This window comes from Salmo salar, chromosome ssa17 (assembly GCF_905237065.1).
Source record: "Salmo salar chromosome ssa17, Ssal_v3.1, whole genome shotgun sequence".
In the NCBI taxonomy this organism is placed as follows: domain Eukaryota; kingdom Metazoa; phylum Chordata; class Actinopteri; order Salmoniformes; family Salmonidae; genus Salmo; species Salmo salar.
Genome location: NC_059458.1, coordinates 76,259,127 through 76,273,626, shown reverse-complemented (window position 1 = coordinate 76,273,626; position 14,500 = coordinate 76,259,127). Strand labels below are relative to the sequence as shown.

The 14,500-nt window shown below is 50.2% G+C and overlaps 1 protein-coding gene across 1 annotated transcript in view; it reads left to right on the top strand.

Annotated features, from left to right (window-relative positions):
* Positions 1-5,440: 5,440 nt before the first annotated feature.
* Positions 5,441-14,500, top strand: part of hmga2 (high mobility group AT-hook 2) — an 87,826-nt gene continuing 78,766 nt past the window's right edge. The window contains exon 1 of the mRNA XM_045700163.1: positions 5,441-6,246. Within this exon, the coding sequence (XP_045556119.1) occupies positions 6,124-6,246 (123 nt within the window). The 5' untranslated portion in view covers positions 5,441-6,123. The remainder of the gene's footprint in view (positions 6,247-14,500) is intronic.

The following is a 14,500-nucleotide window of genomic DNA, read 5'->3' as shown; positions in this document are numbered from 1 at the left end:
TAGCACCCTCCATCCCACTGCTGGTTAGCACCCTGCATCCCACTGCTGGTTAGCACCCTGCATCCATCTCACTGCTGGTTAGCACCCTGCATCCATCCCACTGCTGGTTAGCACCCTGCATCTCACTGCTGGTTAGCACCCTGCATCTCACTGCTGGTTTGCACCCTCCATCCCACTGCTGGTTAGCACCCTGCATCCCACTGCTGGTTAGCACCCTGCATCTCACTGCTGGTTAGCACCCTGCATCTCACTGCTGGTTAGCACCCTGCATCCCACTGCTGGTTAGCACCCTGCATCCCACTGCTGGTTAGCACCCTGCATCCCACTGCTGGTTAGCACCCTGCATCCCACTGCTGGTTAGCACCCTGCATCTCACTGCTGGTTAGCACCCTGCCTCAATCCCACTGCTGGTTAGCACCCTGCATCCATCCCACTGCTGGTTAGCACCCTGCATCCCACTGCTGGTTAGCACCCTGCATCCATCCCACTGCTGGTTAGCACCCTGCATCCATCCCACTGCTGGTTAGCACCCTCCATCCCACTGCTGGTTAGCACCCTGCATCCCTCTCACTGCTGGTTAGCACCCTCCATCTCACTGCTGGTTAGCACCCTGCATCCATCCCACTGCTGGTTAGCACCCTGCATCCATCCCACTGCTGGTTAGCACCCTGCATCCCACTGCTGGTTAGCACCCTGCATCCCACTGCTGGTTAGCACCCTGCATCCCACTGCTGGTTAGCACCCTGCATCTCACTGCTGGTTAGCACCCTGCATCCCACTGCTGGTTAGCACCCTGCATCCCACTGCTGGTTAGCACCCTACATCCCACTGCTGGTTAGCACCCTGCATCCATCTCACTGCTGGTTAGCACCCTGCATCCATCTCACTGCTGGTTAGCACCCTCCATCCCACTGCTGGTTAGCACCCTCCATCCCACTGCTGGTTAGCACCCTGCATCCCACTGCTGGTTAGCACCCTGCATCCCACTGCTGGTTAGCACCCTGCCTCCATCCCACTGCTGGTTAGCACCCTGCATCCCACTGCTGGTTAGCACCCTGCATCCATCCCACTGCTGGTTAGCACCCTGCATCCATCCCACTGCTGGTTAGCACCCTGCATCCCACTGCTGGTTAGCACCCTGCATCCCACTGCTGGTTAGCACCCTGCATCCATCTCACTGCTGGTTAGCACCCTGCATCCCACTGCTGGTTAGCACCCTGCCTCCATCCCACTGCTGGTTAGCACCCTGCCTCCATCCCACTGCTGGTTAGCACCCTGCATCCCACTGCTGGTTAGCACCCTGCATCCCACTGCTGGTTAGCACCCTGCATCTCACTGCTGGTTAGCACCCTGCATCCCACTGCTTGTTAGCACCCTGCATCTCACTGCTGGTTAGCACCCTGCATCCCACTGCTGGTTAGCACCCTACATCCCACTGCTGGTTAGCACCCTGCATCCATCTCACTGCTGGTTAGCACCCTGCATCCATCTCACTGCTGGTTAGCACCCTCCATCCCACTGCTGGTTAGCACCCTCCATCCCACTGCTGGTTAGCACCCTGCATCCCACTGCTGGTTAGCACCCTGCATCCATCCCACTGCTGGTTAGCACCCTGCCTCCATCCCACTGCTGGTTAGCACCCTGCATCCCACTGCTGGTTAGCACCCTGCATCCCACTGCTGGTTAGCACCCTGCATCCCACTGCTGGTTAGCACCCTGCATCTCACTGCTGGTTAGCACTCTGCATCCATCCCACTGCTGGTTAGCACCCTGCATCCCACTGCTGGTTAGCACCCTGCATCCCACTGCTGGTTAGCACCCTGCATCCATCTCACTGCTGGTTAGCACCCACCATCCCACTGCTGGTTAGCACCCTGCATCTCACTGCTGGTTAGCACCCTGCATCTCACTGCTGGTTAGCACCCTGCATCCATCCCACTGCTGGTTAGCACCCTGCATCCATCCCACTGCTGGTTAGCACCCTGCATCTCACTGCTGGTTAGCACCCTGCATCCCACTGCTGGTTAGCACCCTGCATCCCACTGCTGGTTAGCACCCTGCATCCCACTGCTGGTTAGCACCCTGCATCTCACTGCTGGTTAGCACCCTGCATCCCACTGCTGGTTAGCACCCTGCATCCCACTGCTGGTTAGCACCCTGCATCCCACTGCTGGTTAGCACCCTGCATCCCACTGCTGGTTAGCACCCTGCATCCCACTGCTGGTTAGCACCCTGCATCCCACTGCTGGTTAGCACCCTGCATCTCACTGCTGGTTAGCACCCTGCATCCCACTGCTGGTTAGCACCCTGCCTCCATCCCACTGCTGGTTAGCACCCTGCATCCCACTGCTGGTTAGCACCCTGCATCCATCTCACTGCTGGTTAGCACCCTGCCTCCCACTGCTGGTTAGCACTCTGCATCCCACTGCTGGTTAGCACCCTGCGTCTCACTGCTGGTTAGCACCCTGCATCCCACTGCTGGTTAGCACCCTGCCTCCATCCCACTGCTGGTTAGCACCCTGCATCCCACTGCTGGTTAGCACCCTGCATCCCACTGCTGGTTAGCACCCTGCATCCCACTGCTGGTTAGCACCCTGCCTCCATCCCACTGCTGGTTAGCACCCTGCATCCATCCCACTGCTGGTTAGCACCCTGCATCCCACTGCTGGTTAGCACCCTGCATCCCACTGCTGGTTAGCACCCTGCATCTCACTGCTGGTTAGCACCCTGCATCCATCCCACTGCTGGTTAGCACCCTGCATCCATCCCACTGCTGGTTAGCACCCTGCCTCCATCCCACTGCTGGTTAGCACCCTGCATCCCACTGCTGGTTAGCACCCTGCATCCATCTCACTGCTGGTTAGCACCCTGCATCCCACTGCTGGTTAGCACCCTGCCTCCATCCCACTGCTGGTTAGCACCCTGCATCCATCCCACTGCTGGTTAGCACCCTGCATCCCACTGCTGGTTAGCACCCTGCATCCCACTGCTGGTTAGCACCCTGCATCCCACTGCTGGTTAGCACCCTGCCTCCATCCCACTGCTGGTTAGCACCCTGCATCCCACTGCTGGTTAGCACCCTGCATCCCACTGCTGGTTAGCACCCTGCCTCCATCCCACTGCTGGTTAGCACCCTGCATCCCACTGCTGGTTAGCACCCTGCATCCCACTGCTGGTTAGCACCCTGCATCCCACTGCTGGTTAGCACCCTGCCTCCATCCCACTGCTGGTTAGCACCCTGCATCCCACTGCTGGTTAGCACCCTGCATCCCACTGCTGGTTAGCACCCTCCATCCCACTGCTGGTTAGCACCCTGCATCCCACTGCTGGTTAGCACCCTGCATCCATCTCACTGCTGGTTAGCACCCTGCATCTCACTGCTGGTTAGCACCCTGCATCTCACTGCTGGTTTGCACCCTCCATCCCACTGCTGGTTAGCACCCTGCATCCCACTGCTGGTTAGCACCCTGCATCTCACTGCTGGTTAGCACCCTGCATCTCACTGCTGGTTAGCACCCTGCATCCCACTGCTGGTTAGCACCCTGCATCCCACTGCTGGTTAGCACCCTGCATCCCACTGCTGGTTAGCACCCTGCATCTCACTGCTGGTTAGCACCCTGCATCCATCCCACTGCTGGTTAGCACCCTGCCTCCATCCCACTGCTGGTTAGCACCCTGCATCCATCCCACTGCTGGTTAGCACCCTGCATCCCACTGCTGGTTAGCACCCTGCATCCCACTGCTGGTTAGCACCCTGCATCCCACTGCTGGTTAGCACCCTGCATCCCACTGCTGGTTAGCACCCTGCATCTCACTGCTGGTTAGCACCCTGCCTCCATCCCACTGCTGGTTAGCACCCTGCATCCATCCCACTGCTGGTTAGCACCCTGCATCCCACTGCTGGTTAGCACCCTGCATCCATCTCACTGCTGGTTAGCACCCTGCATCCATCCCACTGCTGGTTAGCACCCTCCATCCCACTGCTGGTTAGCACCCTGCATCCGTCTCACTGCTGGTTAGCACCCTCCATCTCACTGCTGGTTAGCACCCTGCATCCATCCCACTGCTGGTTAGCACCCTGCATCCATCCCACTGCTGGTTAGCACCCTGCATCCCACTGCTGGTTAGCACCCTGCATCTCACTGCTGGTTAGCACCCTGCATCCATCCCACTGCTGGTTAGCAGCCTAGATAAATCTCTAATGGATAAATCAGATGCCTGGCCACAGACAGCCTGGCCACAGAAAGCCTGGCCACAGATAGCCTGGCCATAGATAGCTGATGGGATTCCGATCTCCAATAGTGGGTGGGGTTAGAGTTCATAATAGGAATACATACTCTCATTCTGTCTATTATGAAATGAGCTGCTCTCCCCTCTCTGCCTGGAGCTGCACTGCTCTCCCCTCTATGCCTGGAGCTGCACTGCTCTCCCCTCTCTGCCTGGAGCTGCACTGCTCTCCCCTGTCTGCCTGGAGCAGCACTGCTCTCCCCTCTCTGCCTGGAGCTGCACTGCTCTCCCCTCTCTGCCTGGAGCTGCACTGCTCTTCCCTCTCTGCCTGGAGCAGCACTGCTCTCCCCTCTCTGTCTGGAGCTGCACTGCTCTCCCCTCTCTGTCTGGAGCTGTACTGCTCTCCCCTTTCTGCCTGGTGCTGCACTGCTCTCCCCTCTATGCCTGGAGATGCACTGCTCTCCCCTGTCTGCCTGGAGCTGCACTGCTCTCCCCTCTCTGCCTGGAGCAGCACTGCTCTCCCCTCTCTGCCTGGAGCTGCACTGCTCTCCCCTCTCAGCCTGGAGCTGCACTGCTCTCCCCTCTCTGCCTGGAGCTGCACTGCTCTCCCCTCTCTGCCTGGAGCTGCACTGCTCTCCCCTGTCTGCCTGGAGCTGCACTGCTCTCCCCTCTCTGCCTGGAGCTGCACTGCTCTCCCCTTTCTGCCTGGTGCTGCACTGCTCTCCCCTCTCTGCCTGGTGCTGTACTGCTCTCCCCTCTCTGCCTGGAGCTGCACTGCTCTCCCCTCTCTTCCTGGAGCTGCACTGCTCTCCCCTCTCTGCCTGGTGCTGTACTGCTCTCCCCTCTCTGCCTGGAGCTGCACTGTCTGGTGCTGCACTGCTCTCCCCTCTCTTCCTGGACTTACACTGCTCTTCCCTCTCTGCCTGGTGCTGCACTGCTGACCCCTCTTTGCCTGGAGCTCCACTGCTCTCCCCTCTCTGATTGGACCTATGCCAGTTACATGAATGGTGCTGCTGGACACGTGACTTTGTCTCACTGTGGTCTCCCTCTTAGCATTGCAGAATTACTCATGTTTTCTCTGGCATAGGGCCAGTTTTTTTTCTGTTTTGTGGTGCCTCCCTCCTCCTCTCCTCCTCTCCTCCATTATCCACCCACAGGAAAGGTGCTTTCTTCCCCTCTTTCTCTTAGTTTTTTTTGTTTTCATTTTTTTTTTTTTACCTCATTCTCATTCAGTGAGTAGGCTGGTTTCGTGTGGGCTGTGGAGATGCATTTATAATGCCCTCTGTTTTTTGTAGTCTTGCCAATCCATGTAAAAAAAAACTCTTGCCCCGGCCATATAGCCTAGGGTATAAAAGTCTAGTTATTGTTATTTGTCAGTCAAATCGTGACACGTGGATTTGACAGTGCGGCTGCTGTCACCATTTCATTTCAATAGTTCTCCCGCTCATTTGTAACGACGGGAGCTGAAATTCCAATCGATCACGGGCTTATTTTATCACCAAAGCCACCCCCCACCCACTTCCACAGAAAGGGGAGACGGGGAGTTTTTTTTAAACTGAGCCAAATACCGAAGTGGGCAGCACGTGCTGTTCATAATACACTCAAGCAACATCTCCCTCAGGCGTTTTTTATTTATTTAGTTTTTTCTTTTCAGTAGCACCAACTTATTCCGATTCATTTTGATAGACTACACACCGGTTGATTCGTGCATTAGTTTACAACAAGAGGATTCCCCCTCTCAAACTCGTGCACCAGGACGTCCGGTGGCTGGTGGTGTGGTCGGTTGGTGTGCAGGCAGGCAGGCAGGGCAGGATAGGCTCCAGGCTGACCGTGTGTAGTAGTACAGTAGACTAGAAACTGCTGCAGGAGAGATTACTATTTTGGTACAAAGTCACAATGAGTGCACGCGGTGAAGAAGCCGGGGAGAGTTCAGGGACCGGGACCCAGGAGCAGGAGCCAGCGGCGGCTGCAGAGGCTCCGGCCAAGCGCAGACCGGGCAGACCGAGGAAGCCTGTTAAGGTCGGTCTTAATGTATTTATTAATCCGATGTAGGTTAACATACATGTCAGACATATATGCAGTTGCTACTATGCTAGTGTGTGTGTGTGTGTGTTCCCATTGCGCTTTGGGGATAGGCAACTCTGTCCGGATGCAGCTTGCAGCGCTGTACCGATGTTGTTAACGCAAAACCTGGAACAATCAAACCGATGTGCAGAGACAGTAAAACATGGAATGTTGTTGTTACTGTTTTACAAAACGGTTTCGGTTTGTTTTGAAATGCGGTTCTAGGACGTTAAGGTTGGTAATGATTGTAAGTAGAGAGGACTCAGTCGTTGTAGATAAGCCCATCGAACCGCCCAGGTTTACTTTCACGATTCAACAACATATAGGATCGCAGAACTATACAATTCCATGTATTTGAAATATACAGGGAATAATATAATTGTGTGAAATTGTAACGGCTGTTTCTATTTTAGAAATGATATAGACCGTAAGGATGTTTTATCCCCTTAGCTTCGCCAGTAAATCTCGGCTATAGGTTGAGCCTATGCATAGCTGCTACACAGTCATTTACTTTGTAACACATTTCCTTCAATATAACTTTGCCGTGAACGACTCAACAATTTGGTTTGTATTTGATATGACTTGTTGTTGTTTATTTGTGAAGCATTGATTGGAGACAGACAGGCTATACACACGCTGTCCCTGTGTAGGGACCTATTCAGGCTATACACACGCTGTCCCTGTGTAGGGACCTATTCAGGCTATACACACGCTGTCCCTGTGTAGGGACCTATTCAGGCTATACACACGCTGTCCCTGTGTAGGGACCTATTCAGGCTATACACACGCTGTCCCTGTGTAGGGACCTATTCAGGCTATACACACGCTGTCCCTGTGTAGGGACCTATTCAGGCTATACACACGCTGTCCCTGTGTAGGGACCTATTCAGGCTATACACACGCTGTCCCTGTGTAGGGACCTATTCAGGCTATACACACGCTGTCCCTGTGTAGGGACCTATTCAGGCTATACACACGCTGTCCCTGTGTAGGGACCTATTCAGGCTATACACACGCTGTCCCTGTGTAGGGACCTATTCAGGCTATACACACGCTGTCCCTGTGTAGGGACCTATTCAGGCTATACACACGCTGTCCCTGTGTAGGGACCTATTCAGGCTATACACACGCTGTCCCTGTGTAGGGACCTATTCAGGCTATACACACGCTGTCCCTGTGTAGGGACCTATTCAGGCTATACACACGCTGTCCCTGTGTAGGGACCTATTCAGGCTATACACACGCTGTCCCTGTGTAGGGACCTATTCAGGCTATACACACGCTGTCCCTGTGTAGGGACCTATTCAGGCTATACACACACGCTGTCCCTGTGTAGGGACCTATTCAGGCTATACACACGCTGTCCCTGTGTAGGGACCTATTCAGGCTATGTTTTGATTGACCATGCCTAGTGATCTTATAGCTAGGTGATGTTCATTAGAAGATATTCCATCAAGTTGACTCACACACCCGATATGTATTTAAAGTCTTCATGTAGATGTGTTTACTGTTAATAAAGGATATGATTCAGTGCCTAAAGGAAGTCGTAATGTGACTCACATCATCATTCATAAAACACATGACGTTTTTTTTAAAATGCAAAAACAGCAACTGGTGACCAAAGCATAACAGTTTGGCGTTACATACCCCTTTTATAACCAGACAAATATCCCACTAATTTACCATGCCAGCTTCTGTACAGCAGCTGTTATCTGAAAGGGGTATGGGGGTTAAAAAAAACAGTCAATTAATAACCACAAAAAGACCTAGTCATGATTCCTGCATTTTCACAGAACCTGTAACCAGAAAACAGGTATCAGGTCAGTGTGAATGGTTCTCTACAGGTATCAGGTCTGTGTGAATGGTTCTCTACAGGTATCAGGTCAGTGTGAATGGTTCTCTACAGGTATCAGGTCTGTGTGAATGGTTCTCTACAGGTATCAGGTCTGTGTGAATGGTTCTCTACAGGTATCAGGTCTGTGTGAATGGTTCTCTACAGGTATCAGGTCAGTGTGAATGGTTCTCTACAGGTATCAGGTCAGTGTGAATGGTTCTCTACAGGTATCAGGTCTGTGTGAATGGTTCTCTACAGGTATCAGGTCAGTGTGAATGGTTCTCTACAGGTATCAGGTCTGTGTGAATGGTTCTCTACAGGTATCAGGTCTGTGTGAATGGTTCTCTACAGGTATCAGGTCAGTGTGAATGGTTCTCTACAGGTATCAGGTCTGTGTGAATGGTTCTCTACAGGTATCAGGTCTGTGTGAATGGTTCTCTACAGGTATCAGGTCAGTGTGAATGGTTCTCTACAGGTATCATGTCTGTGTGAATGGTTCTCTATAGGTATCAGGTCAGTGTGAATGGTTCTCTACAGGTATCAGGTCTGTGTGAATGGTTCTCTACAGGTATCAGGTCAGTGTGAATGGTTCTCTACAGGTATCAGGTCTGTGTGAGTGGTTCTCTACAGGTATCAGGTCTGTGTGAATGGTTCTCTACAGGTATCAGGTCAGTGTGAATGGTTCTCTACAGGTATCAGGTCTGTGTGAATGGTTCTCTACAGGTATCAGGTCTGTGTGAATGGTTCTCTACAGGTATCAGGTCTGTGTGAATGGTTCTCTACAGGTATCAGGTCAGTGTGAATGGTTCTCTACAGGTATCAGGTGGTTCTCTACAGGTATCAGGTCAGTGTGAATGGTTCTCTACAGGTATCAGGTCTGTGTGAATGGTTCTCTACAGGTATCAGGTCTGTGTGAATGGTTCTCTACAGGTATCAGGTCAGTGTGAATGGTTCTCTACAGGTATCAGGTCTGTGGGAATGGTTCTCTACAGGTATCAGGTCTGTGTGAATGGTTCTCTACAGGTATCAGGTCAGTGTGAATGGTTCTCTACAGGTATCAGGTCTGTGTGAATGGTTCTCTACAGGTATCAGGTCTGTGTGAATGGTTCTCTACAGGTATCAGTCAGTGTGAATGGTTCTCTACAGGTATCAGGTCTGTGTGAATGGTTCTCTACAGGTATCAGTCAGTGTGAATGGTTCTCTACAGGTATCAGGTCTGTGTGAATGGTTCTCTACAGGTATCAGGTGGTTCTCTACAGGTATCAGGTCTGTGTGAATGGTTCTCTACAGGTATCAGGTCTGTGTGAATGGTTCTCTACAGGTATCAGGTGGTTCTCTACAGGTATCAGGTCTGTGTGAATGGTTCTCTACAGGTATCAGGTCTGTGTGAATGGTTCTCTACAGGTATCAGGTCAGTGTGAATGGTTCTCTACAGGTATCAGGTCTGTGTGAATGGTTCTCTACAGGTATCAGGTCAGTGTGAATGGTTCTCTACAGGTATCAGGTCAGTGTGAATGGTTCTCTACAGCTTTCAGGTCTGTGTGAATGGTTCTCTACAGGTATCAGGTCTGTGTGAATGGTTCTCTACAGGTATCAGGTCTGTGTGAATGGTTCTCTACAGGTATCAGGTCAGTGTGAATGGTTCTCTACAGGTATCAGGTCTGTGTGAATGGTTCTCTACAGGTATCATGTCAGTGTTAATGGTTCCCTACAGGTATCAGGTCAGTGTGAATGGTTCTCTACAGGTATCAGGTCTGTGTGAATAGTTCTCTACAGGTATCAGGTCTGTGTGAATAGTTCTCTACAGGTATCAGGTCAGTGTGAATGGTTCTCTACAGGTATCAGGTCTGTGTGAATGGTTCTCTACAGGTATCAGGTCTGTGTGAATGGTTCTCTACAGGTATCAGGTCTGTGTGAATGGTTCTCTACAGGTATCAGGTCTGTGTGAATGGTTCTCTTCAGGTATCAGGTCAGTGTGAATGGTTCTCTACAGGTATCAGGTCTGTGTGAATGGTTCTCTACAGGTATCAGGTCAGTGTGAATGGTTCTCTACAGGTATCAGGTCTGTGTGAATGGTTCTCTACAGGTATCAGGTCAGTGTGAATGGTTCTCTACAGGTATCAGGTCTGTGTGAATGGTTCTCTACAGGTATCAGGTCAGTGTGAATGGTTCTCTACAGGTATCAGGTCTGTGTGAATGGTTCTCTACAGGTATCATCAGGTCTGTGTGAATGGTTCTCTACAGGTATCAGGTCAGTGTGAATGGTTCTCTACAGGTATCAGGTCTGTGTGAATGGTTCTCTACAGGTATCAGGTCTGTGTGAATGGTTCTCTACAGGTATCAGGTCAGTGTGAATGGTTCTCTACAGGTATCAGGTCAGTGTGAATGGTTCTCTACAGGTATCAGGTCAGTGTGAATGGTTCTCTACAGGTATCAGGTCAGTGTGAATGGTTCTCTACAGGTATCAGGTCTGTGTGAATGGTTCTCTACAGGTATCAGGTCTGTGTGAATGGTTCTCTACAGGTATCAGGTCAGTGTGAATGGTTCTCTACAGGTATCAGGTCAGTGTGAATGGTTCTCTACAGGTATCAGGTCTGTGTGAATGGTTCTCTACAGGTATCAGGTCTGTGTGAATGGTTCTCTACAGGTATCAGGTCAGTGTGAATGGTTCTCTACAGGTATCAGGTCTGTGTGAATGGTTCTCTACAGGTATCAGGTCTGTGTGAATGGTTCTCTACAGGTATCAGGTCTGTGTGAATGGTTCTCTACAGGTATCAGGTCAGTGTGAATGGTTCTCTACAGGTATCAGGTCAGTGTGAATGGTTCTCTACAGGTATCAGGTCTGTGTGAATGGTTCTCTACAGGTATCAGGTCTGTGTGAATGGTTCTCTACAGGTATCAGGTCTGTGTGAATGGTTCTCTTCAGGTATCAGGTCAGTGTGAATGGTTCTCTACAGGTATCAGGTCAGTGTGAATGGTTCTCTACAGGTATCAGGTCTGTGTGAGTGGTTCTCTACAGGTATCAGGTCTGTGTGAATGGTTCTCTACAGGTATCAGGTCTGTGTGAATGGTTCTCTACAGGTATCATGTCTGTGTGAATGGTTCTCTACAGGTATCAGGTGGTTCTCTACAGGTATCAGGTCAGTGTGAATGGTTCTCTGTAGGTATCAGGTCTGTGTGAATGGTTCTCTACAGGTATCAGGTCAGTGTGAATGGTTCTCTACAGGTATCAGGTCTGTGTGAATGGTTCTATACAGGTATCAGGTCAGTGTGAATGGTTCTCTACAGGTATCAGGTCTGTGTGAATGGTTCTCTACAGGTATCAGGTCAGTGTGAATTGTTCTCTACAGGTATCAGGTCTGTGTGAATGGTTCTCTACAGCTTTCAGGTCTGTGTGAATGGTTCTCTACAGGTATCATGTCTGTGTGAATGGTTCTCTACAGGTATCAGGTGGTTCTCTACAGGTATCAGGTCAGTGTGAATGGTTCTCTACAGGTATCAGGTCTGTGTGAATGGTTCTCTACAGGTATCAGGTCAGTGTGAATGGCTCTCTACAGGTATCAGGTCTGTGTGAATGGTTCTCTACAGGTATCAGGTCAGTGTGAATGGTTCTCTACAGGTATCAGGTCAGTGTGAATGGTTCTCTACAGGTATCAGGTCAGTGTGAATGGTTCTCTACAGGTATCAGGTCTGTGTGAATGGTTCTCTACAGGTATCAGGTCTGTGTGAATGGTTCTCTACAGGTATCAGGTCTGTGTGAATGGTTCTCTACAGGTATCAGGTCAGTGTGAATGGTTCTCTACAGGTATCAGGTCAGTGTGAATGGTTCTCTACAGGTATCAGGTCAGTGTGAATGGTTCTCTACAGGTATCAGGTCAGTGTGAATGGTTCTCTACAGGTATCAGGTCTGTGTGAATGGTTCTCTACAGGTATCAGGTCTGTGTGAATGGTTCTCTACAGGTATCAGGTCTGTGTGAATGGTTCTCTACAGGTATCAGGTCTGTGTGAATGGTTCTCTACAGGTATCAGGTCAGTGTGAATGGTTCTCTACAGGTATCAGGTCTGTGTGAATGGTTCTCTACAGGTATCAGGTCAGTGTGAATGGTTCTCTACAGGTATCAGGTGGTTCTCTACAGGTATCAGGTCAGTGTGAATGGTTCCCTGTAGGTATCAGGTCTGTGTGAATGGTTCTCTACAGGTATCAGGTCAGTGTGAATGGTTCTCTACAGGTATCAGGTCTGTGTGAATGGTTCTATACAGGTATCAGGTCAGTGTGAATGGTTCTCTACAGGTATCAGGTCTGTGTGAATGGTTCTCTACAGGTATCAGGTCAGTGTGAATTGTTCTCTACAGGTATCAGGTCTGTGTGAATGGTTCTCTACAGCTTTCAGGTCTGTGTGAATGGTTCTCTACAGGTATCATGTCTGTGTGAATGGTTCTCTACAGGTATCAGGTGGTTCTCTACAGGTATCAGGTCAGTGTGAATGGTTCTCTACAGGTATCAGGTCTGTGTGAATGGTTCTCTACAGGTATCAGGTCAGTGTGAATGGTTCTCTACAGGTATCAGGTCTGTGTGAATGGTTCTCTACAGGTATCAGGTCAGTGTGAATGGTTCTCTACAGGTATCAGGTCAGTGTGAATGGTTCTCTACAGGTATCAGGTCAGTGTGAATGGTTCTCTACAGGTATCAGGTCTGTGTGAATGGTTCTCTACAGGTATCAGGTCTGTGTGAATGGTTCTCTACAGGTATCAGGTCTGTGTGAATGGTTCTCTACAGGTATCAGGTCAGTGTGAATGGTTCTCTACAGGTATCAGGTCTGTGTGAATGGTTCTCTACAGGTATCAGGTCAGTGTGAATGGTTCTCTACAGGTATCAGGTCAGTGTGAATGGTTCTCTACAGGTATCAGGTCAGTGTGAATGGTTCTCTACAGGTATCAGGTCTGTGTGAATGGTTCTCTACAGGTATCAGGTCAGTGTGAATGGTTCTCTACAGGTATCAGGTCTGTGTGAATGGTTCTCTACAGGTATCAGGTCTGTGTGAATGGTTCTCTACATGTATCAGGTCTGTGTGAATGGTTCTCTACAGATATCAGGTGGTTCTCTACAGGTATCAGGTCTGTGTGAATGGTTCTCTTCAGGTATCAGGTCTGTGTGAATGGTTCTCTACAGGTATCAGGTCTGTGTGAATGGTTCTCTACAGGTATCAGGTCTGTGTGAATGGTTCTCTACAGGTATCAGGTCAGTGTGAATGGTTCTCTACAGGTATCAGGTCAGTGTGAGTGGTTCTCTACAGGTATCAGGTCTGTGTGAATGGTTCTCTACAGGTATCAGGTCAGTGTGAATGGTTCTCTACAGGTATCAGGTCAGTGTGAATGGTTCTCTACAGGTAACAGGTCTGTGTGAATGGTTCTCTACAGGTATCAGGTCAGTGTGAATGGTTCTCTACAGGTATCAGGTCAGTGTGAATGGTTCTCTACAGGTATCAGGTCAGTGTGAATAGTTCTCTACAGGTATCAGGTCTGTGTGAATGGTTCTCTACAGGTATCAGGTCAGTGTGAATGGTTCTCTACAGGTATCAGGTCAGTGTGAATGGTTCTCTACAGGTATCAGGTCTGTGTGAATGGTTCTCTACAGGTATCAGGTCTGTGTGAATGGTTCTCTACAGGTATCAGGTCAGTGTGAATGGTTCTCTACAGGTATCAGGTCTGTGTGAATGGTTCTCTACAGGTATCAGGTCAGTGTGAATGGTTCTCTACAGGTATCAGGTCAGTGTGAATGGTTCTCTACAGGTATCAGGTCTGTGTGAATGGTTCTCTACAGGTATCAGGTCTGTGTGAATGGTTCTCTACAGGTATCAGGTCTGTGTGAATGGTTCTCTACAGGTATCAGGTCAGTGTGAATGGTTCTCTACAGGTATCAGGTCTGTGTGAATGGTTCTCTACAGGATCAGGTCTGTGTGAATGGTTCTCTACAGGTATCAGGTCAGTGTGAATGGTTCTCTACAGGTATCAGGTCAGTGTGAATGGTTCTCTACAGGTATCACGTCTGTGTGAATGGTTCTCTACATTTATCAGGTCAGTGTGAATGGTTCTCTACAGGTATCAGGTCTGTGTGAATGGTTCTCTACAGGTATCAGGTCAGTGTGAATGGTTCTCTACAGGTATCAGGTCTGTGTGAATGGTTCTCTACAGGTATCAGGTCAGTGTGAATTGTTCTCTACAGGTATCAGGTCTGTGTGAATGGTTCTCTACAGGTATCAGGTCTGTGTGAATGGTTCTCTACAGGTATCAGGTCAGTGTGAATGGTTCTCTACAGGTATCAGGTCTGTGTGAATGGTTCTCTACAGGTATCAGGTCTGTGTGAATGGTTCTCTA